The sequence below is a fragment of the Apiospora hydei genome (genome assembly GCF_038363865.1).
Source record: "Apiospora hydei strain CBS 114990 chromosome Unknown utg000004l_segment0_segment0, whole genome shotgun sequence".
Classification (NCBI taxonomy): Eukaryota; Fungi; Ascomycota; class Sordariomycetes; order Amphisphaeriales; family Apiosporaceae; genus Apiospora; species Apiospora hydei.
Window position 1 is genome coordinate 8,636,017 of NW_027117363.1, and position 21,898 is coordinate 8,657,914.

General features: G+C 53.4%; 11 protein-coding genes across 11 annotated transcripts; 4 read left to right on the plus strand and 7 right to left on the minus strand.

Annotated features, from left to right (window-relative positions):
• Positions 1 to 6: 6 nt before the first annotated feature.
• Positions 7 to 796, minus strand: PG997_005185 (uncharacterized protein; the record flags this gene model as incomplete). The annotated part of the gene is made up of 2 exons (XM_066809500.1): positions 7 to 719; positions 781 to 796. The coding sequence occupies 2 exons, from the start codon at positions 794 to 796 to the stop codon at positions 7 to 9; spliced, it is 729 nt and encodes a 242-aa protein (XP_066673118.1).
• A 739-nt stretch (positions 797 to 1,535) lies between these two features.
• Positions 1,536 to 3,359, plus strand: PG997_005186 (major facilitator superfamily transporter; the record flags this gene model as incomplete). The annotated part of the gene is made up of 5 exons (XM_066809501.1): positions 1,536 to 1,953; positions 2,040 to 2,124; positions 2,195 to 2,894; positions 2,966 to 3,028; positions 3,099 to 3,359. The coding sequence occupies 5 exons, from the start codon at positions 1,536 to 1,538 to the stop codon at positions 3,357 to 3,359; spliced, it is 1,527 nt and encodes a 508-aa protein (XP_066673119.1).
• A 404-nt stretch (positions 3,360 to 3,763) lies between these two features.
• Positions 3,764 to 4,702, minus strand: PG997_005187 (uncharacterized protein; the record flags this gene model as incomplete). Its single annotated transcript, XM_066809502.1, has 1 exon — positions 3,764 to 4,702. One exon carries the CDS (start codon positions 4,700 to 4,702, stop codon positions 3,764 to 3,766), a length of 939 nt encoding a protein of 312 aa, XP_066673120.1.
• A 101-nt stretch (positions 4,703 to 4,803) lies between these two features.
• On the minus strand, positions 4,804 to 6,049 carry PG997_005188 (uncharacterized protein; the record flags this gene model as incomplete). Its single annotated transcript, XM_066809503.1, has 2 exons — positions 4,804 to 5,339; positions 5,437 to 6,049. 2 exons carry the CDS (start codon positions 6,047 to 6,049, stop codon positions 4,804 to 4,806), a joined length of 1,149 nt encoding a protein of 382 aa, XP_066673121.1.
• Positions 6,050 to 7,498: 1,449 nt separating this feature from the next.
• PG997_005189 (uncharacterized protein) lies at positions 7,499 to 8,106 on the plus strand (the record flags this gene model as incomplete). The annotated part of the gene is made up of 2 exons (XM_066809504.1): positions 7,499 to 7,782; positions 7,899 to 8,106. The coding sequence occupies 2 exons, from the start codon at positions 7,499 to 7,501 to the stop codon at positions 8,104 to 8,106; spliced, it is 492 nt and encodes a 163-aa protein (XP_066673122.1).
• A 535-nt stretch (positions 8,107 to 8,641) lies between these two features.
• On the minus strand, positions 8,642 to 9,157 carry PG997_005190 (uncharacterized protein; the record flags this gene model as incomplete). The annotated part of the gene is made up of 1 exon (XM_066809505.1): positions 8,642 to 9,157. The coding sequence occupies one exon, from the start codon at positions 9,155 to 9,157 to the stop codon at positions 8,642 to 8,644; it is 516 nt and encodes a 171-aa protein (XP_066673123.1).
• A 1,538-nt stretch (positions 9,158 to 10,695) lies between these two features.
• Positions 10,696 to 11,655, minus strand: PG997_005191 (uncharacterized protein; the record flags this gene model as incomplete). Its single annotated transcript, XM_066809506.1, has 1 exon — positions 10,696 to 11,655. One exon carries the CDS (start codon positions 11,653 to 11,655, stop codon positions 10,696 to 10,698), a length of 960 nt encoding a protein of 319 aa, XP_066673124.1.
• Positions 11,656 to 12,039: 384 nt separating this feature from the next.
• PG997_005192 (uncharacterized protein) lies at positions 12,040 to 12,495 on the minus strand (the record flags this gene model as incomplete). The annotated part of the gene is made up of 1 exon (XM_066809507.1): positions 12,040 to 12,495. One exon carries the CDS (start codon positions 12,493 to 12,495, stop codon positions 12,040 to 12,042), a length of 456 nt encoding a protein of 151 aa, XP_066673125.1.
• A 1,940-nt stretch (positions 12,496 to 14,435) lies between these two features.
• On the plus strand, positions 14,436 to 15,049 carry PG997_005193 (uncharacterized protein; the record flags this gene model as incomplete). Its single annotated transcript, XM_066809508.1, has 2 exons — positions 14,436 to 14,792; positions 14,885 to 15,049. 2 exons carry the CDS (start codon positions 14,436 to 14,438, stop codon positions 15,047 to 15,049), a joined length of 522 nt encoding a protein of 173 aa, XP_066673126.1.
• A 569-nt stretch (positions 15,050 to 15,618) lies between these two features.
• On the minus strand, positions 15,619 to 17,747 carry PG997_005194 (uncharacterized protein; the record flags this gene model as incomplete). Its single annotated transcript, XM_066809509.1, has 4 exons — positions 15,619 to 16,944; positions 17,052 to 17,181; positions 17,256 to 17,425; positions 17,508 to 17,747. 4 exons carry the CDS (start codon positions 17,745 to 17,747, stop codon positions 15,619 to 15,621), a joined length of 1,866 nt encoding a protein of 621 aa, XP_066673127.1.
• A 2,589-nt stretch (positions 17,748 to 20,336) lies between these two features.
• Positions 20,337 to 21,894, plus strand: PG997_005195 (eukaryotic peptide chain release factor subunit 1; the record flags this gene model as incomplete). Its single annotated transcript, XM_066809510.1, has 4 exons — positions 20,337 to 20,372; positions 20,501 to 20,585; positions 20,647 to 20,696; positions 20,758 to 21,894. The coding sequence occupies 4 exons, from the start codon at positions 20,337 to 20,339 to the stop codon at positions 21,892 to 21,894; spliced, it is 1,308 nt and encodes a 435-aa protein (XP_066673128.1).
• Positions 21,895 to 21,898: the final 4 nt, after the last annotated feature.

Sequence of the window (21,898 nt, forward strand, 5' to 3'; positions counted from 1 at the left end):
ACATATTTAGCTTCTCAGCCTTGCATACGTACTTTCATGATGAGCGTAATAAGCACATGAGTCAAATATGTAGAGCTCTCCCGTCCTAAGCTCTGTCCCGATATTCTCTTCCCACAGGTCACCGTGTATCAGACATGGCTTGACGGTCCTCCCGTCGTCTTCGAGTGGTCCGAGCAGCCGCGGAATGGTTTTGGTCAGGATCAGCTCCATGGCATCATCGAGCTCCTTCCAGTACCCGTTTGCGCTGATGTCGTGTTGGTAGACCCCTTTTAGGAGTTTCCCAAAGAATGATACCCACGATGGGTCCCAGTCAGCGACCAGAGGAAGCTTCCCGTCATACGGAGTGACATGGAACCCGAACTGGCCCGTCGGCGACTTGCTCATCCGGTGCAGTTGGGCGATCTTTGCGCCGAGCTTAGCAGCATCCGGACGGCGATGATCAATCTCCAGATAATCGCCGACGTAATAGGAGGCTTCGATGCTCTGGCACCGCCCCTGGGCGAGGGGTCTAGGGACGATGTTGGCCATGGTCTTCCACAGCTCCAGCATACAGCTATACTCTCCCAGCACCCGAGACTCAGCCAGCTCCCCGGTGATGATCTTGACGAAGTAACTGTGCAACCTGCCATCCTGTTTCCGGACAGTGATCTTGGCGGTGTTGGACCAGGCCGACTTGCCGTACTGCTCGGACGCTATGAGCGTGTCCCCTGGGGGCAAAGCTATAGGATTGCAATGTCAATCTGGTGTCAACGTGGGCTTTTTCTTCAACATCAAACTCACCCTCTATCACCGCCATGTCCAGAGGAAAGTTGCCTTGGTAAGTTGGTACTACACCCCCTGGAATGTCTATTGCCCTAGGGCCCTTCTCTACAGCGACAGTAGCCATCTCAGCCTTCGGAATTGCCGTTACAGTCCTAGAGAAACTGTGACAGAATCTCAGTCTCCACGTTGGTAAAACTCCAAGGGGTTGTTTGCTTAAATAATATCTAGGATTCGGTTCCTTACCTAGGTTACCATCAGCGGCAAATCATCGTTCCTCGTTGGCCTTTGCCGTGCAAGTGGGTATCCCATTCCAAGCAGTCGGTAACCCCCTCTCACGTAGTGCAGGCATTCCAGCGGCACGCGTTATCGGCATCACGTACTGTAGTGTCCAATTCGATTTGAAGGGCGTCCGAAAGGGTGTCGTCGGAGAGATAGGGTATCTTATTTCGAATAGAGGGTTTAGGAGGCAGACTGTCCAGAACTTCCTCATCGTGCAGATTTCCAGGTGCCATGGGCAGGATATCGTATCGAGGTCTTTGTTTGTAGCCCTGTTTGGTGTGAACAAGCTGGGTTAGAAGGAGAAGGTGGTTGTGTTCGTGGAGAGATTTGCCAAGGGCCCAATGTTGGGTATCGAACCAGGGGCTTTTCGTCCACCGGCCAATTACATGTACCAGCAAGCTGGAGGTATGATGCAACTACGAAGAGAGTTGGCGTAGACTTGACGATTGCAATATCCTATCTTCGCACATTTTGATCGGAATTACCCAGCGAGGATGGCTAATGCAGAAGATAGCGACCCTGTGAACAACACAGAAGTACCGCCGCCTGCGTTTTCAACGCTGCCGCCGTACTCGGCCTTCCTGCCATGGCAGAAGCGGTGCATAATCGCCGTCATCGCCTTTGGCGGCTGGTTCTCCTCGTTGAGCAGCTTCATCTATTTCCCCGCCATCCCGGCCCTGGCCGACGACTTGGGCGTCAGCGTTGAGAAGATTAATTTGACCGTTACGTCCTACCTCATCATGTCGGGCATCTTCCCGGCCCTGGTCGGCAACGCCGCCGATAAGCTCGGTCGCCGCCCGGTCTTTCTTGCTACGCTCGTCATCTACGTAGCCGCCAACGTCGGGCTGGCGTTGCAGAGCTCGTTTGGGCTGTTGTTCTTCTTGCGCATGCTTCAGAGTGCTGGGATCTCGGGTAGGTAGAATGGGGAGAGGCACTCTATTTGGGTACCGCAAATAGTCCAACATCCACACACGACTAACATTGCACCCTTTTACCAGGAACGTATTCTGTGACCTATGGGGTTATAGGGGATCTCTTCGCCCCTGCTGAAAGGGGCGGCTATTCGGGCATCATATCCTTCTTGTGAGTATCAAGATACTTCCTGTTCTGTATACAGGCTCGCTAGGCATGCTCATCCTCTTATTGCGTAAAGCCTAAACACACCACCAAGTATCGGCCCAGTCATTAGCGGGCTTCTGCTATTGCGATGGGACTGGAGGGCTATATTCTGGTTCCTATCCATAGTATCTCCCTGTTGTCTGCTGTCAATGGCACTTTTCCTGCCAGAAACGTCGCGGGTCATCGTCGGAAACGGCAGCATCCGTCCCAAAGGAATGATGCACAGAGCACTCATACCCGTCCTGGCACCGCCACCCAGCAACATACTTCCCTCGAACGACGAAGAAGAGCAATGTCCACTTCCGGAAGCCAAACCTAAGAAATCAACTTCGGTATTCCCCAACCCTCTCGCATGTCTCCTCCTGCTCCGGCATCGCCGGACAGCCATAGTCGTCGGCTGCTTCGGGGTCCATTACACCATCTACTCATGTCTCCAAGCTTCCTTGTCCACGCTGTTCACCGAGATCTACCACATCTCCGGCCTGGTCTCGGGCCTGACCTACTTGCCATTCGGCGTGGCGTGTGCCGTCGCCGCTTTCGGGACCGGCAAGATGCTCGACTGGGACTACCGACATACCGCTGCGAAAGAGGGCATGCCCATTGACATAAAGAGGGGCGATGACGACATGACTCAGTTCCCGATCGAACACGCTCGTCTCCGTAGTGTCAAGTTCTCGGTCGCTCTGTGTTCCTTTTTCATCGTGGGGTACGGCTGGTCTCTCCAGCAAGGGACGGTGAGTTTGAAGTTCTACCTGCACTGTACATGATGACCTCTTCAATGATGATGCTAACAACCTACGTGAAGCACATGGCAGTCCCCCTCGTCCTTCAGTTTTTTATCGGACTTACAGAGCAGGGTATATTCACCGTAAGCATCCAATAATCCCCTCGCCAAAAGCCCAAGGTTGCGTGACTACAATCAAACTGACGAGAGATAGGGGTTAAGCACATTGCTCGTCGACATCCACCCCGAAGCCTCGGCGACGGCCCAGGCCGCCAACAACTTCATCCGGTGCGAGATGGCGGCTGCCGGTCTCGCGCTCCTGGATCTTATGCTGCGCCGTATGGGCGCCGGCTGGACGTTTGTGCTCTTCGCTGGTCTGGGTTGGCTAGTGGCGGCGATGTTGTGGGTGTTGGATGTTAAGGGGCTGGATTGGCGTCAGACGAGACAGGAGGGGAGAAGACCACAACACCAATAAACGCCAACCATAGCGCGTTATGCATTTTGGGCTATATTCAACTGATAAAATGAAGTTTACAGTCACACTTGATTCATATTGCCGTGTTAGTTTACACTGGCTTCTCGTGTGTGTACAGTAAGGGTGATTGGATATAATAATGCCTCTTGCGCTTTCAAAAGGGGGGCCCTGAACTGTGTCATTAGGAAGGGTCATTCTCGTTGGATTACTGGCCAATATAGGGGCCATAGTAATCAAGTATCTAGTACGTACAAAGGAAATCCAAAGCCTCAAACGAAAGTTCTCTCACCCCTTGCTAGTCTCCATTTCCCTCGGAGTGTAGGTCCTCACACGCATATGTATCTAGGTATACCCTCGCATGATCTACCGAAAATAAACTCAACCATTCAACAAGGTCTCCGGGCCTACCCAACTTGCCGTGGCGTGACAGGCACTCCGTCTTCCGACTTAGGCTCTGACTTGGGAACATGGAGTCCCGATAATGGCATCGCCGCGACCGGCGTCCGGGGCTCGTTGCCATCTTCCGCCGACTCGATGTGATGCATTGGCATCATGGGACTTGATACGGCATAATAATTGTCATCGGAATCCTCATCGTCATCGGATTCCCAAAACCAGGGGTTCCCTCTCACCACCCTGGCCTTGCCCTTGCCCTTAGATGTTCCGCTTGAAGAAGCGTTCCTCGTGGCTTTCTCGAATAAAGAAGCGTTCCTCATGGCTTTCTCGATTGAAGCCTCGAATGTGCTTTTTATTTCACTGGTGCCGTTGTTGCTGTCGTTGGCATTGTCGTTGGTTCTGCTGTCATCGGTCCTGTTGTCGTTGGTTCTACTGTCGTTGGTTTTGTTGTCGTTGGTTTTGTTGTCGTTGGCATGGTTGTCTTTGTTATTGTTCGCAATGGTGAGGTCGTAAGGAGGGGGACGAAGACTACTGCTGCGCACCAAGCAGTCACCGCCGCCGTGCCGTGAGAACGGAGAATCATCAAAAAAGGTGCGTCTATTGCTGCTACTCCTTCCTCCTTCGCTTGGATTTGACTTCGTGAACCGGACCCGATTCCCTTGGCTGCCGCTTCTTCGGAAAGTCTGCTGTATGCTCCCTGTGGAAGGTAGCCTCTCGCGAAGCTGAGCGGCTTGCTCCAGCAGCCTACGCATTTTATCACCACGATTCAGCGAGGATCCCCGCGGCGGTATGACGGGAGGGCGGTCGGGCGAGAATGGCAAAGAAGCACGAGGCGGTACTGACGGGTTTCCGCTAGCCGAGACGGTGGCCTCGTGATTCCGGTTGGGCAGATTCGAGGGAGGTATGACATTGATGGCTGGGAGGTTCGACGGAGCGAAGTCCTGCATGATGAAGTCGTGTGTGGGGGCATTGGGACTGGCAGATGTTAGCATGTGGTCTTTTTTATACTCCATTAATCAGAGCGGGTAAGCAAGTAAGGCTGTACGATTTACCTTCTGGCAGTAGTTCCTAATGGTATGGGTTTGCTACGTCTCTGGTGGTCCGTTTTCGAGCCCTCGTTAGTGCTGCTCACATTCCGACGGTGGTTTGCAACCCCCTTGTCGCGAAGTGCCGGCCAGCACTTCCCCAATCCCAGAGCCAGCGCGTATCTGCGATACGCCTTTATCGCATCCTTGGTCATGCCGAAGAACAGGACGATGGGGATCGTGGTAATGATCGGGATCCACGGCTGGTTCAGCGCAGCGAACGGGATCATCCAGCTGGGGACCAGCACGATCGAGTCCCAGGGGTAGGGTTCCTCGGTGTAGTGGATGCGGTAGTAGTCGTACGGCTTGAAGGTGCCAGTCTCTCTGATGTTGTACACGAAAAAGGCCAACTGGAGTGGGACGTAGGGGACCAGGATCGACATGGACATCTGGTAAAGGCGGCGGCGAGTACGATTCGCCCGCTTGCCTGCTGAGCTATTGGTGCTCAGCGCTGCCGCGCTAGCGATCGATATCGCACGGTACCGCTTCCAAGTCAAGACTGCAGAGATAGTCAGTACCCAATCGCAGTCGCTGGCCGGGCGCTACAAAGAAAATAGGGAGAGAAAAGGGGGCTTGTTGCAAAAGAGGCTACTCACAGGCATAAGGCATAGATGAAAGAGCAAAAAGCATAGGCGGAGCACTGTAGACGAAGAGTTTGGGCCAGCTGTTGTCGTAGGTGGCGGAGCATCCGACCAGCGTGCCGATGATGTAGCGTTGCGCCAGATCGAACCAAGTGAAGGCCAGTTGGACGATGGGTATGGGGAAGATGATGAGGGCCTGGATCAAGTTGCGACGTCTCTTCTCCTGTGCCGACAGAGTAGTGACCCTCATCATCCCGACCTGTTCGGCCAGGTGCCGCATGATGGCGAAGATGGCGGCAGCGTAGATGGTTCCCAGAGGGCCCGCGAGCCAGACCTGCAGATCGCACCAGCCCTGGCCATCCCACCAGAGGCCCCAGTAGTCATTGCGCCATAGGAGGGAGTTGATAATGGTGAAGAAGTTTGTGATGACAACGCCGACGATGAAGACGACGGCTGCGAACTCGCCGTTGCGCAGCAGCAGGCGGAATGGCACCCAGCAGAGCAGCGTGCCAATAATGGCGAAGAGCACGCGGCAGACCAGGTTGGCCTGCAAGCTGGCGCTGGCCGCCGTCTGGTTCTGTAGAAGAATGTTGGCGTCGGTCATTGGGAAACGGATTATCTTGGTCATCTTGGTCAGTTACCGTCGTTCCTATGAGCAAATGATTTCGGTTGCGCAGCAAGACATTACTGTTTTGTATCTGGCAGCCCAGAAGTGAGTGTCTAATCAAGGGATATCTTGAGAATTAATAAGTAGAGAAAGGAGTTTTGTAGGTGTTGGCTGGGAGCTTCTTTTTTGACAGAACACGACGTGGGCGAGGTAGAACAAGTCAGTACCCGACAGAGTTGTTTCACAGGTCAAGAGACGAGGAAAGACGTGCGAGTGATATGACAAATTGTTGTGATCCGTCACGGTACCGGATTCAATTTTGAATAGTGGTCGGTTTCTGTCTCCTAGTCCAGTAGTGCAATTTACTGATTTGCGCCAACCTTGCTGTCGTGATGTTTCGAGTTCCAGAGAAGCGTTGCCCCGAGAAACAACGCTCTCCATAAACATCCAGCAGGACACCTACCTTAGGTACCTTTTGAAAGACCGTGCTGTAAGTTAGAAAGTTTCTCCAACTAGAGATATGGCTTTCATGATTTATTTTCTTAGGTCACGGTTCTGCCCATCGTACATGATGACAGGCTACCCAACACATCCTATCTTTTGTAAGCTCTCACTCCCGAGTGATGCTGCTCGTGTTGTCTTTTGATCTTTTGAGTCACAGTGACGGGCCATTACCCCTCCACAGCTGTGTACCTTGAGCTCGCACAAAATATTCTTCGATGTAGTTCCGTCTCCAAGCATTGCGAGGGCGAGAAGCGTATCCAGTTGGTGAGCAACACGTGAATATGGTAGAAAGGGGTCGTCATCAACCGGACCATGTCATTTCCAGTTTCCAAGTACACAAATATCAATGACAGTCTGGAAGCGACGGATTCCGCTACTGAAATGATTTCGATTTCTAGAGGAGTTGGTTGTACAAGTGTCAAGGTGAGGGTCCAGATCGTCTGGTTCGATTCATAGGGCTGAAGGAGCGAGCGACTCGACGTTTCGATATGCAATTAACCCATAACCACCCTTATGAGAGGTATATGCACCAATCTAGCTCGAGGAGCTGCAGCATCAGCATGCATAATAACCCTCATCTCAACTTGGTGCGTTAGCCCGGGATGGTTTTAAATTAAAAAGAAAAACGCGGTGCGATACCTAATGACAACGCGCCTGTCTTGCCGGACCCGAAAAGGACCCTGTGAAACCCAACGACTCCATTCGCATCGCGAGAAACCCATCAAACCCATTCATTCCGTTTCCAGCAAACAAGCTACTGTACACAATCCATCCCGACTCCACCGCAACTTTTCGGTCCCTGCTCCACTCCCAGCACATCCATCGTCGCCGCCACTACCGCCATCTCCATAGTAACTTTTTTCCCCTCCTACTATTTACAGTCAACAGGCCCATTCTCTTTTCCCAGACAACCCTCCCCTCCCAACCCAAACCAATCCCAGACACCAGCCCAACCCCGTCGCCAACATGTTCGCCGCCTCCCGCTTCGCCTCCGCCGCCCCGACGGCCACGCGCACCTTTTCGCGCGCCTTCAGCGCCTCGGCCGCGCGGCCGCGGGCCAGAATCACCATCATCGGCAACCTCGCCGCGACGCCCGAGGTCCGCCCCACGTCGACCGGCCGCGAGGTCATCGAGTACGCCGTCGCCTCCAACTCGGGCCCCAAGGACAAGCGCGTCACCAGCTGGTTCAAGGTCGCCAGCTTCGAGCCCGAGGGCCCCCGCCGCGACTACCTCACCTCGCTTCCCAAGGGGTACGTCTGATTGATTTATTGATGCCATGTAGCTAGCTACACGAAGGAGGAGGCAGAGGAGGAGCTTGCAATTGAGGAGACAACAGAAATGTTAATTTGAGGAACTACGTAAACAGTGCCACCGTCTACGTCGAGGGCAACGTCGTCATTAAGTCCTACGAGGACCAGGAGGGCCAGGTCCGCACCGCCATGAGCGTCTACCAGAGTATGTCTCCAGCAAAACACACCCAACCATCGTTTGATTCCCCAGATTCTAACAAAAAACTACCAGCCGACATGGAAGTCCTCCGCAGGCCAATCCAGCAGGATGGCGAGGGTCAGTAAATACGGGCAGAGAAAGGCCAAGGATAGGACGCGCTCCAATATGCGTCCGCCTTTCGAAAAAGCTTTCTTTGAAAGCCGACAGAAAAAACAGCCACGGGGAGCTACGTTGAGCTGGCGAGGGCTGTGTATACCTCAGTGCTTGCGGCATCTCCACTCTTGGAAAACCACGAACAAAAATATTCCCTTATGTTTCTTGCCCTCCCGGCGTGTTGATGATTTAAGTAAGGGGGCTCCGGCGTATTCGGGGGATCGATCGATACGAGCTCTTGTTGTACTATACCACATGTACCGGATGGAATGGGATGGAATAAAGGCAGTAGTTGATACCAATGTATTTCACGCCAGGATCATGAGCACTGAAAACTCACATTCTTGTCTCCTACATATCCTTTGTTGTTGATCAAAGGTCGTGCTACCCTGTAAAGGGCGTGAGCGTGGGGACGGAGGGAATAGCTATAAACATCCCACCGGAGCCTGACAAGGAGAGAGCAGCGTGATGTGCATCATAGGGGGCCGTTTGCCCACATCCCCGAGCTCAAGAAGCAACAGTCGCGGCGGCAACCACAAGGGTAGTATCCAAAGTATCCTCGCCACTTTGCCTCCGCTTCTCCTCTTCCTCCTTCTCCTTCTTAATCCTCGCCCGCCTCTCCCTCTGCTTCTCATTGTAGATCCTCCTTTTCTCCTCCGGCGTCTTCTCCTTCCTCGGCGCTCCAGCCTGCTGGTTCTCGCGCTCCCGCTGCCGCCGCTTGAGGCCCTCTTCGAGCTGGCGGTTGTGCTCCTTGTCCTCGCGCAACAGCGGCTCTACCATGCCCGCCCAAACGGTGCCGCTTTTCTTACCGTTATTGTTGCTGCTGCGTCTGCGGCCGCGTTTTATCGTGGCCGTGGCTGAGTAGTCTAGGCTGCGTTGAGCGATGTCGTGCTGGAGCTGCTCTTCTTCCTCTTCCTTTTCTTCCTGTGTTTTTTCTGGCTGCTGTTGCGGGACGTCTTCGTCATCGTCGTCTCCGAGGTTGGCGGAGTTAACCGCGGTCCATCGACTTTGCTGCCTCTTCATCTTACGGACGGGTCTAACAAATATGCTGTCGTCGACTTGTGCGTAGCATCAGGTTTCTCGTCAGTCGGGTTTCCGTCATCCTGGCGCTGCCTCTTCGGCTCCTTTCCTTTTGAACGGGCGGTGCCCTTTTGACTGCCGTCTCTCTCATCGGAGACGAGGAGTTGACTCTGGCGACGCCTTTTGGGTGTCTTCGTCGGCTTCTCTTCAGCTTTCAGCTCAGAGCCTCCTTTCTTTTGGCCGAGAGTGGGAAGGCGTTTCCGTCCAGACTTTCCAGCGGGCAGAGCAGCAGGCAGAGCAGCAGGATGCGCCTTAAACTTCCCCATCGACGGCAGTTTCACTTTCTTTCTCGGACTCTCCTCCGTCCTCGTCGATGATGTGCGATGGCCGCTGCTGCCAGATTGCGGAGACGAGGAGGGCGGCGGCAATTGCGCTTCATCATCACGCTGGACAGCCGAAGGAGAAGAACTCGGGGCGAGAAGCACCCCGAGAGCATACCTAGCCCTGTCAACACCATCACCAGCTTCTTTGCAGACGATACTATGCCCTGGTGAAAGAAGTGGTGGTGGAGCATCAATATGAGGAGATCCAACATCAGGCCCAGAAACAGCCTCAGCCTGTGGCGGCGATGAAGCCTCTCCGGTAGCAAGTCCAGTAACATCCCGTCTTTGTCCTTCACCAGCGTTTCTGTGCCGTATATCCAAGCGGAGGAGGCAAGGCGCCGTCATGCTTTCGCCTGACATGTCGCAGTTCCCCCTACCCTGTTCTGTCGAATAGCCCCCTTCAGACAGCGCTCGTCTCTTGCTTGGGGGTGAGTTCCATTTCCGTAATGGTCCTCAGAGAGGCTGCGCTTTTTCTGAATCTTGATGTGACGATTAGTCTGGTCTTCCATTTTGAGTGTTGGCGGCTCGAGAATGCAAATGATACGGAAGGGAACTCCTGAATTGAACTACAGAGATGATACTCTATAGCCTTGAGTTTTCCAAAAGGAAGACGGTGTTAATGGGCTTCTGCTACCTACAACCTTTGAAAACTATTCACGAGGTGCCGGAGAAGGAGCTTGGCAGTCGAAAACTATATATCATTCCGGGCCATATAATAAGGTGACTGTGGTCCATGGATAGGTCGCAACTCTATGTGACAGCCACTCCATCGTGGCCATTACCAAGTCTTTCCAAACAGAAGGGTGGTCTCAGTCTCAGGTAGACACCAAATCTACCATAGTTCTGGAGCGAATAAGAAATCAACCTATTCAGACTGTGTCGAACTGGGCTAGAACTGGACCAGAACTAAATTCAGGATGCGCAGATTAATCTCGAACCGGAATATGGCAATGTCTGCCAGGAACTCTATGCAATGAGTGTTTTTATTGTGTAAAGTCTACCACAATGTCGAAAGAACTCTTGAAAGCGAAAAGACCTATTAATGCTGTATACCAACCACCACAACCAACCATGCCCAACAAATATCTCATGCTATCCACAATGGGCTTGCACAGCTCGAGCAAGCAAGCAAGCCATTGCCACAAACACTCACCGGAATTAGAACATGCGACTTAGCATGCTGGCCATTTTCATATCCTCGTCATCCTCCATGACCGACGTGTCCGATCTCTGCTGGTCCAAGTCCTCGCTCTTCTGGAATGAATAGGGTATCTCGTAATCCCATGTGCGCATTGGCGGAGTTCGCACAGCCTTGGCGTGCGAGCCACTCCGAAGGACCGAGAAGGCAATGGTTTTCTGTGACTTCAAGTGGTCCCTAGCCTTGGTACGTCCATAACTCGAAGCTCTAGGAGTCTTCTCCCGGGTTTCCTCCTCGTCAGTGACTTTAGGGTCCTTGCCGGCGTCTTCAATAGTTTGCTCGCCTGTGTAAACTTCTGTAGATGAAGTAGAGGAACTCGTATCAAGGGCTGGTTTATCTTTCAATATGCCCGCCAGGATGTCATGAATGGACTGGGAGACGCCGACCAAGGGCTCTTTGTGGTTCAAGCCCTGCTCGAGCTTCAGCCAGTCTAGTATCTCAGATGCCGTTTCGCGTTTGCCGATCAGAATCCCCGCCTGGAATTGGAAATGACCGAATCCTCGCCAGAGGGATCCCTTTGGCACCCACTTCGGATCAATGTCCTCCACAAGTAGCTCAAACTCGTCTAGAGTCATCCTCTTTAGTATCATTCGAAGTCGGCCGAGATAACGCAACTCAGGCTCCGCCTCATTGCGGGCCAAAGCCAGTTGCGCCATGGCCGACTGCAAGAATTTGGAGGGCAAATCCGAAACGGACCAGTACTCATCAATGGCCTCGTCGGCAGCGGCAGCAGAAGGGTCAACGCCGTCACCTTCCAGTTCGAAAGCAACATCGTGAGGGTTAAAACCGCTTGAACTCGGCCAATACTCAGTAGAACGCTTTTCGCTAAGATCGACTGAGCCAGCAACATCAGTAAAGATCGAGAGGACATCATCAATGTCTTCGGGTATGTGCTGCTTATCAATACCCTTCATCTCCATGGCCTGGTATGAGTGCCGTGGCTCACAAGACAGAGCCATGGGCTGGCATGAATCCCGCGGCTCAGGCGGCAGAGACCTTCCTCGGACTTCCCCAGAAGGGGCATGCGGGACGGAAATAACGGGTGAATCGACTCGCTTGTGAACTCGAGGCTGCCATACTCCAGGGGGACCCTCCTTGAGGTCATTTTCATTATAACGCTCGAGGGGTAGGGGTAGGGGCACGTGTCTAAAGATGCTTGCTGATGCCGGAGAGATTCGGACGATTTTTCCATCGACAGGGATGGTGTCAACGACACCATCAGGAGGGCTGGTAGTAACGGGGCCTGTAGAGTCGGATGTGAGCGTAGCTTCTCGCTTACATGACGATAGCTAGTACTTACTGTCCTAAGCTCCGTCAGTCAACGTGAAGTCACCACCAATGTCTTTCGGTATCTCCAGCTGGGGAGCTTTGACTGGGGCTAGAGCCGGCATAGCGTTGCTCATGCTGGTACGCCGTGGGACGTTGACAACTCGCTCTGTGCCATGGCACCGGACTGTGGCTGCCTTGCGGGAAACGTTGTGATTCGGGGCAGGGTCCGTGCCGTGCCGCTTCTTGAGGGACGAGAACTGCTTGAAGCTGAAGGGCGGGAGGGCACGCTGCGACGAGCTTGGGGACCTGGTGACGGCATCCGCGGGCTTCGAAGTCGACATGGAGCGCATTCCTTTGATCTTGCTCCTCATAGAACCAAAAAGGCCCAGGGATTTCTTCGGCTTCCGTCCCTGCCAGTCGGTTGTATTGGAGCTGGAGCTGGTAGATGATGTTGTCCATCCCAGCTCATCAACGCCTGGCTCTGCCGCCATAATGTTATTGGATTGGAGTAATATGGGAAAGGTAGAGTCAACGAGGCTTGCAATACCAAAAAGATGAAGTGTGTGATGTTGAGAAGAAGTTGGATCCAAAAGGCCACCTTTGTGAGCAGAACGAATGTCAATAACATCCACCGCAAGAAATGTACGCCATTGCCTGAAATCCAGCGTGGCATGGAATAGCAGGAGCAGTTGCCGGTTGTTAGCTACGGTTGCCAGTCTGGACCGACATTCGGCCGTGCCTTTCTAAAACCATTACCTAGGTACACACCAGCCGGTTATCCCATCAGAACCCGAATACCCCATTGCTGGTTAGGCTATCCAGCTGACCGGTTATTCCACGTCCAACCGGACACCGAGATAAGGTCCACGGGCCACTTGACGTAAATGAACATTCCGGGTTTGTTATTTGACCAGTGTTGTACCGGCTACCCCTGGGATGTTGTCCATTCAAACAAACATTGCCGGTAGGCGTTTGGAGTTGGAGGTGGAAGGTAAGTGCATTAGGGGATAATGGAGAGAAGTGAGTGGGTTATGGGGCGAAACTAGAGGCAAATGTACTGCAATCGATGAAGATGGTGTAGACGTAACGGTGGTGGTGTCTCTTGAAACTCCATAATGGCTCCGAACCGTTCACGTTAGTGTCTTCCGCACGCCCTTTGGTGTTTTGGGAAAAGGAAGGAGCCAGGCGGCTGAGCGAGTAAACCACTGATAGATCCCAATAGCTGTGCGTTCTCCCCAGACGTGGTACTTTACCTAAGTACTTACTTAGGTAATACCAAGGACACGGCGGGCAGGTGGCATGTGCAAGCACAGAGGTCACCCAAGGTAGGGGGTTGGGCGAGGCGATGTTATTGTTTGACTCGCTCGGCACCCGCACCTTACGAGAAATCAAAGTCTTTGGGTTCTGGACGTCAGTGGATTATGGGAAGAAGACAAGTGGACTGTGGTCGATGAATATGAACAATTGGAAGGTATTTCCCCTGCAGCAGTAGCATCCTCTTCAAGGGATGTACTGGCCGGACAGCCAAATGCAATATGATACTTCTCATGTTTGTACATGTGTGATCCGTAACCAAATTTGGGGCTTCGTGAGAAGGAAGGAGCCAAAGATGATGGGGCGATGACAACATCACTGATAGTCGTAGCTGTGTGCTCGTCTCGGTTGTCATACCTCGTCGCTTCTCGGGCAGGTACGAGCTAGAGGTTAGGCTGAGACCTTTATGTCAAGGTATATACCTATTGTGATGATCAGGCATGCAGCGAGCTCCTGAATGATCCTTCCTGCCAGATACTTGCCCAAGAGATGCTGTCGTAGCAGCAACATACACCTTCAACTTTCCAGTTCAAGGCAGCGCCCAAGTCTGAGGTGTGTGGTGACCCAGCATAATACATCACATGCAATATTGGACGACCTGCGCATGCAGAGCTCCGATCTGTAATATCAAATATCCTGTGGACACCAGTGGGCCACCCCAGACTTTGGCACTCGCAGTATACCTGATTGGCAGTTATAGGAGTTGCAGTCCAGGGAGACGGTCCGTGGATCAAGGCTCAGATCCGTTCTTGCGTCCCAAATTGTTCAACCATGTTTCAAATTGCAAGTCAGTATTACCCACGATCTAGTTCAGGTATATTGACAACAGGCAAGAAGACTATTAAGAGGTAGACGTCGGGAGTTGTAGAGCTTATACGCCCCAGGAAGGGTAGAGGTCAGATCGTGGGGTCCGCACGTGCCATCCCGCCCATCTGATTGGCGGGCCCCGTACAGAATGTACATACAATAGCATCATAGCTTCAACCACTAGCAACAGCGGCGCCCAAACACCACTATCCGCCGCCGCAGCAGCAATTCCAACTACGATACCCGGAAGTCCGCCAGCCACTTACTCCCCGGGCATAACCACACACACACCACCACATCGCCGCCCACCATGTCCATCCCCACGCAAATCGCCGAAACCGTGCAAACCGCGCACATCGAGCCCTCGCCCTCGCCCGCCCACGACCTCGCGCCCTCGACGACGACCTCGACCAAGGAGCCCGTCGACCTCGAGCACCACAAGCTCCCCAAGCGGCCCTCGTCCATCGACGACGACGACATCTCGCTCGACTCCCACTCCGACGATGAATCGTCCGACATTCCGCTGAGCGTCCTGCGCCCCCACCCGCGCAGCCCCAAGCACCACTTCCCGCCCATGCCCGACATGCGCTTCGAGCAGAGCTACCTCAACTCGCTCAAGGATGCGGACACATGGTGGAAGGTGGCGTTGGTGACGTTCCGCGACCAGGTACGTTTTCCCCCTATATCGATTGCATCGGCGGCGCAGCCTATAGTTAGTTACTAGTAGTGGCTACTAACAAACCTCTTTCTTCCTCACAGATGGTGATGCCTCTCGCCCAGGGCGTCCTCTACAACCTGGCGCTGGCCGGCTGGCAGCACTGGAACAAGAGCGCCCAGCTCACCGGCAGCTCGGCCGGCGCCCGGATACGGCGGTGGTGGTACAGTGTGAACAACTGGAAGATCCCGAGCGAGAAGAGGTTATGAAACGCAAGGCAAATAATCAGTCTATGGTATGCCCGGTTTCTGCAATGTGAGCAGAGCTCTGGTGCGGCTGAACGACAAACAACCACAATATGATGGTCTACTAGAAGGGAGTGAGTAAATGTGTGTACATATAAATCAACACAACAAGCATGATGATGGGCTTAGAGACAACCAGGTAGTCAGCGCAAACGCCTTTTTTTGTATTATGACAGTTAGTTTGTCCCTCGGTGGGCATGTGGGCAAGAGTTGACAGATCTAGACCCATACACCGGTCTATCTGATCTATATCGGCAAAGTCCCTTTTTACACAAGTAGCTAAAGCTCGGTCCTTGTACAGCACAACGGACCAATGACTATACTTGGTGTTATCCCATCTTCCATCTACGACCAAGCCAGTGAACGCCTGCTTCCTCTAACGCAATGCTGCAAATATGTCCTCGTATCATTGGCCGCTCCCCGGTGCTATGCCTTTGCTGCCTAGCAGGGAATACCGATCAGGCACTTATCAAAAACCCGCCCGAACGCTGTAGACGTACATGATAAACAGGCTGTAGATTTGGAAACCCCCGCTACTCAACAGTAGCAGTGGGTTTGGGGAGAGGCGAAGGCTGCTGCAACTTGTCCGGGCTTTCCCTATAAGCCAGAGACGTAGATTGCAGCGAGCTTGTCGAGGGTGTGAGAGGAGGTCGTTGGGCTTGCAGGCCATTTGATGTCCGCTTGGCGGGAGGCTCAGGGGTACCCTGTTTGGAACCCTTGGTCTTTCGAAGGGCGACTGATATGGATTCCTCGGTCTTCTCCGGTTCGACGGGAGACTTGACTGCCTTCTTGTCGCCAGCGCCGTCATAGCGGAACTGGCTCAGATCCAACTTCGAAGGGCCATCGTCATCTCCTTCGCCGCTCTTCTTGGGCACTTTCAGCTTCACGACCATCGACTTTGGGCTGTCGTCCAGGTCTGCTTCTTCGTCATCGTCACCCATCTCTTCGTCCTCCGCAAGCTCTTCGGTGTCCTCCTCCTCTTCTTCGCTCTCCTCAGGGACGTGCTCTTCCTCGTCGTCGCCCAGATCGGGCTCGCTCTCGTCCTCTTCCTCGTCATCCATGGATTTGGATCCTCTGGTTCGTGTAGACGACGCCCAGCCGTTGGTACCGTGGTTTACGGCAGCTGATCGGCGGGGACGCCCGGTCGGGCCGACCGACGATCCCTTGGACGAGGGCCTGGCTTCTTCGTCCCGCTCAGGGCTTGTAGTTGTGAGGTTGTTCGACGCATCCACGGTCATGCGGGAGGGCGCCTTGATCTGACGGCCGCTGGCGGTCGTAACGGGGCCAGTCGGCTCCGCAGGTGTGTTGGTTCCAGTGTTGCGTCCCGACCGGCGCGTACCGGTGGAGTCGGACACGAACTCGTCGTCGTCGGAGTAGGTATACTTCATACGTTTACCTCTCGTGCGACCTTCGTACATCGAGAAGCCCGGCTCCGGGCGCTTGAAGCGCTCCTTCTGGGCCTGTCGGTATTCGCGTCGCTTGCGCTTCTCCTCGGTGGCCTCGAAACGGGGGATTGCCATCTGCATCTGCTGCGCCAGCTTCCTCGCTTTCGGGCCGCCATCGACAGTAAGCAGCTTGTCGATCAAGGCGTTCAGTTCCTCGATCGATCCTGCTACACTCCACCATGTTCTGTTGAAGCCCTGCGGGTTGCTCTCGCGATAGACCCTGAAGGCAGTATCATCCAGGCCCTCGATCAAGTAGTACCGGCGCTTGTCGCTGTCGGCGCCCCAAGATTGGACCGAAAGAGGCTGGTTGAGATCATCTTCGTGTCGGTTGCCTTTGTAGGAGGCGTTGATCATGCCCTTGACGGCTTCGGATGAAGAAAGAGACCAGATGATCAACGTTCGTAGGAGGGTAAGCTGTTGCAATTGCCACGATAGTCAGCACATGGCCAGAACGCAGAGCAAGTTTGTTTTTTGTTGGAAAGTGGTTCGGCGAACGCAAGAGTTTTTGGGACGGCACTTACTCGTTCCGTGGGGTTCATTGCGCCAAATGTCGCGCCCCCAGCCAACGGGCTCTTTTCACCCCAAGACTTTGCCCATTGGTTCTTGTGCGTCGCGATGGCATCCTCCAGAGCCCTGTTGTAATGTCCTGGCCTGTGAAGCAGAAAATAATTTTCATGTTAGCCGTCCGTGTGCCGCTTTGTAATAGGTAATTGCGTCATACGTACTTGACATCCTGCTTGCGGTTGAGCAGCAGTCCCAAAACCGCACACAAGAACAGCTCGACGCGATCACCGGGCGTAGTGTCGGTAATATCGCGTTCGAGCTCCTGGGGACCGAAATTGGGCAGAGATTTGGGCAGAACAGGGTCGAATCGGCTCCTGAACATGACAATAAACTGCAGGCGCGAACAACGAGTTAGCAACCACAGAACGCGCGAGATGTCGCGTTTTCTACGCGAATTCGGCAATTTTACTTACGGCAATATCTGGATTGTCAGCCAGGATGTACTCGTGCGGCGGCGAAGCAGGTCGTTTGGGCGCTGGAGGCGAAGGTTCTCGTTCGGATGCCTTGGGCTTGGCGCCCTTGGGCAATTTGGGGAAGTAGTTCAGGATGCCCTTCTTGTCCTGCAACAGGCCATCGTCGCCTTCATCGTCGGATGGCACCGGAGACAGCGACGACAGCGACGAGAGATCACTAGAATCGTCGTCGGCGGCCATTGTGTCGTGGTTGGGTGGTTTGGTGGTTGTAGGTATGTTGTAGTGGGGATGAAGGGGAATGTGTAAATGCCGATGGCCTGTCACTAACTAGGGAAGGGGAAAATCCACAACGAGACTGGGAGCTCAAAAGCTTGAGCCGCACAGAACCAGATGGCAAGGTCAGGTATCGATATAATAGGCTAAGGCATTATCCCAATCGAGGCTGCCATAGGCCCACGGCTCGAGTTATTGCACACCGGAGACACCCAGACAAATCCCCCAGAGTCATACCCTCCTCCTCTGGCATTCTGTAGGCAAGGTTCCATCCGATTACCTATGTCTGACTATCTACCTACATGGTGTCCTGGCCCATCCATTGGAGATGCCTTGACATCCCATATGCGGCCCGTAAGCCCATAGAAGCATGATATCACTCTTGCCCCCAGCTCTTTGCCTTAATCTAGGTGTCTACAATCGTGTAGAAACCGAAGGTGGGTAGGAAGGTCGGGAATCCGTACCCAAAAAGGGTCGCTAACTCCTAGATGCTAAGTGCTACACATGTAGAGGTGAAGTCGGGATGCAATCATCAAGAGCCGTCTTTTTCCCTGTTCAAGGGAGACGTCAAAGGATAATGTCTTGGCACCGACCTTCAACGATAGAGCGATGCCCGTAATTTTGCCAAACGCTGTGATGTCCGCACAAAAGTTGCGGGTTCGGTCCAAGGAATAGTTGATGGATTGAAAACGTACAATTCTCTTTTTCTTCTGCGCCGAGATGACGCGAATGGCCGTTCGTTGTCAGACGGTCGACTTCATCGAAGGCGGTGCAGGAGTCTGCCGGCGGTGTGTTTGCCTAGCTGCGGCATGGCCGGCACACCACACAGAACCTTGTCGAGGTGGACAACCCAGTCCCCAAGATGCTCGAATGAAGCCATCACCAAGCCCATAGTCTCAGCAATCCTTGCGGAAGGCGAAGTCGCTCGTTCAACCCCCCGCCCCATCCCGTCCTGCCACGCATATAGGCCATATGCAGGCTTTGGAAGCTGGGGTAGTAACCCCAAGAAAGACAGGCCAACGTTTATTGACACGTTGTGGCCCAATGCCGTCGAGCAGCACCGCGAAACCATCCACTGCCAAGCTAATAGCTTGGTCGCATCTGCTCTGCTCAACATGACGATGCGTCAGAAACATCGCTGGCTTCACCAAGACGAACCACTGCTGCCCAACTCGTACTAGGTTCACCAGAACAGAGAGGGTATTGCCATTTCAAGCTGATGCACAATGCTGAGCTTGCCAGCTCCAAGGTGCGAATCAGAGGCCTGCAGCGGTGAGTTGTGGCCATGCCGTCTCATTCATAGCTCATGGTGGAGTTGGGCCAGAGCCAGCGTCACAACATTGCCGTGTCGTAAATACTTGCAGTCCACCGAAGGGTTTTTTGACGATCCAATACCCACCACCCATCATCAGGGCACAACAATTACCTTCCTCCTACCTGAAAACTCCATTGAGGCTCTTTTCCAAGCACAGAGCAGTATTTCCAGAATATACTACCCTGCTCAATGAAGCAATCCATATCGCGAGCTGCTCAGAATGCATGGGTATGGGCATCCCAGCCATCACTACCCTCAATTCGGGCTCTGTTGCGTTGTGTGTATTGGGTATTCGTGAGGATCCCACGAACATGACGCGACATATTAAAGATTTGAGATGGGGTGGTGTTGTCGGGTGGTGGACGGCGGGAATGACGACAGGCTGTAAGCTTATCTCCACTTTCCGCCCTTTTCCAATCGCAATCTGCCAGTGACCCGCACTAGGTTTAGCTGAGGGGTACTTGGGTACTTGAGCCATATGGCCTTCCGGATTTATCCCGTCCGGGCTCTCTCAGTGCTGCTTTTTCGATCCGACCCACCAAAACCCCAAGCTGGGCAATTGACCTAATCTGAACAATGATGCTCTCAGGCTCAGCTGCCCAAGACCTTTGAATGCAATTGTCGCAATCACGGTCCGTCATAGCATGCACTTCTGTACAAGAAACCAGGGAATCTGAATTTTCGATGACTCAGACTGAATACTATGCAGCTTCAGGTAGCCTAAAAATCGAAGACCTACTACTAAAGTCAAATGAACGTTTGATGTTGGCCGGCCAAGCATAATCACACAGATTGATCAGCCGTGCCAGTGAGTTAGTGCATGCAGCCTCAAAGTACCAGCCAGACCTAAGGCGGTATTGATGAGAGAGTGCGCTGCAAACGTGGAGAGCCTGGGTTTTTTTTTTACTCTTATGTCAGTCAGGCCTGAAAACGCCCGCCCTCTTCTGCCCACCCCCTCCACTTTCGCCCAACCCCAACTGGGAAGAACGTAAGAGAGCCCCTCCCTCGTTCTTTTTTGGCGCAACTTGATTTGTGACCTGCCCGCGTCCCTGCCTGGTCCTGGTCCTTGTGAGTCTGCCTGCCTTTGCACACCAGTCAGTTAGTTCTGACATCGGCGACCTGTTGTCCTCTATTTTTTCTCTCTCTTACATTTCACTCTCTTTTGCCTCCAGCGCAGGCACAACAATACCCTCTTCACCATCTAACACCTTCACTGTTTTCTCTTCGGACACGAAGGCAAGATGAGTGACGCAGCAGCCAACGAGGCTGAGAAGAACGTACGTGCAGAATTTCCCGACTACCCCGCCTAGAGCGACGCATTCCCTCGTGGCAACCCTAGCAGCCTACTACCAAAACAGCACGATACGATGCCCATGAGTACTAACAGGCTGGGTCGTGAGAACAGATTGAGATATGGAAGGTTAAGAAGCTGATCAAACGCCTCGAGGCCGCTCGTGGTAACGGCACAAGCATGATCAGTCTGATCATTCGTGAGTTTCCTCCACATTGTCCGCCACAAATGGCGCGCATGCTGAACTGTACGGCCCACAGCTCCCAAGGATCAGATTTCGCGAATCGCCAAGATGTTGGCTGAAGAATATGTATGTGTACCCTTGGCGATTGGATTATATTGCCGCCCTCTTTCTCTAACACGCTCCTCAGGGTACTGCCTCGAACATCAAATCGCGTGTCAACAGACAGTCTGTGCTCTCGGCCATTACATCGACCCAGCAGCGTCTCAAGCTGTACAACAAGGTCCCTCCCAATGGCCTTGTCGTCTACTGTGGTGAAATCTTGACCTCGGAAGGAAAGGAGCGAAAGGTCAACATCGATTTCGAGCCTTTCAAGCCCATCAACACGTCGCTGTACCTTTGCGACAACAAGTTCCACACCGAAGCCCTCGCAGAATTGCTGGAGTCAGATCAGAAGTTTGGCTTCATCATCATGGACGGTAACGGAGCCCTTTTCGGCACTCTGAGTGGAAACACCCGAGACATCGTTCACAAGTTCTCGGTCGATCTCCCCAAGAAGCACGGTCGTGGTGGTCAGTCCGCTCTGCGTTTCGCCCGTCTGCGAGAGGAGAAGCGTCACAACTACGTCCGAAAGGTGGCCGAATTGGCCGTCCAGAACTTCGTTACTGCCGACAAGGTCAACGTGGCTGGTATCATCTTGGCTGGTTCTGCCGATTTCAAGAACGATCTGAACGCCTCCGATCTGTTTGATGGTCGTTTGCAGGCAAAGGTCATCAAGGTGGTGGATGTTTCCTATGGTGGCGAGAACGGTTTCAACCAGGCCATTGAGCTGTCCTCCGAGACGCTGGGCAATGTCAAGTTCATCCAGGAGAAGAAGCTCATCGGAAAGTACTTCGAGGAAATCAGCCAGGACACCGGCAAGGTGTGCTACGGTATCGAGGATACTCTGAAGGCCTTGGAGCTTGGTGCCGTCGAGGTGCTGATTGTCTTCGAGAACCTCGAGATTACCCGCTGGGTCCTGAAGGACTCCAACGGTGCCCAGAACATCCTGCACACTACCAAGCAGCAGGAGACGGGCCCCCGTGACAAGTTCATGGATAAGGAGACGGGCCAGGAAATGGAGGTTGTCTCCTCGGAGTCGTTCCTTGAATGGATCGCCGAGCACTACAAGGACTTTGGAACCAACCTGGAGTTCGTCTCGGACCGCTCGACTGAAGGCAACCAGTTCGTCAAGGGATTCGGTGGCATTGGCGGCATTCTCCGATACAAGGTCAACTTTGAGCAGTTAGCCGAAGTGTCTGACGATGACGAATACTACGACGATTGACATT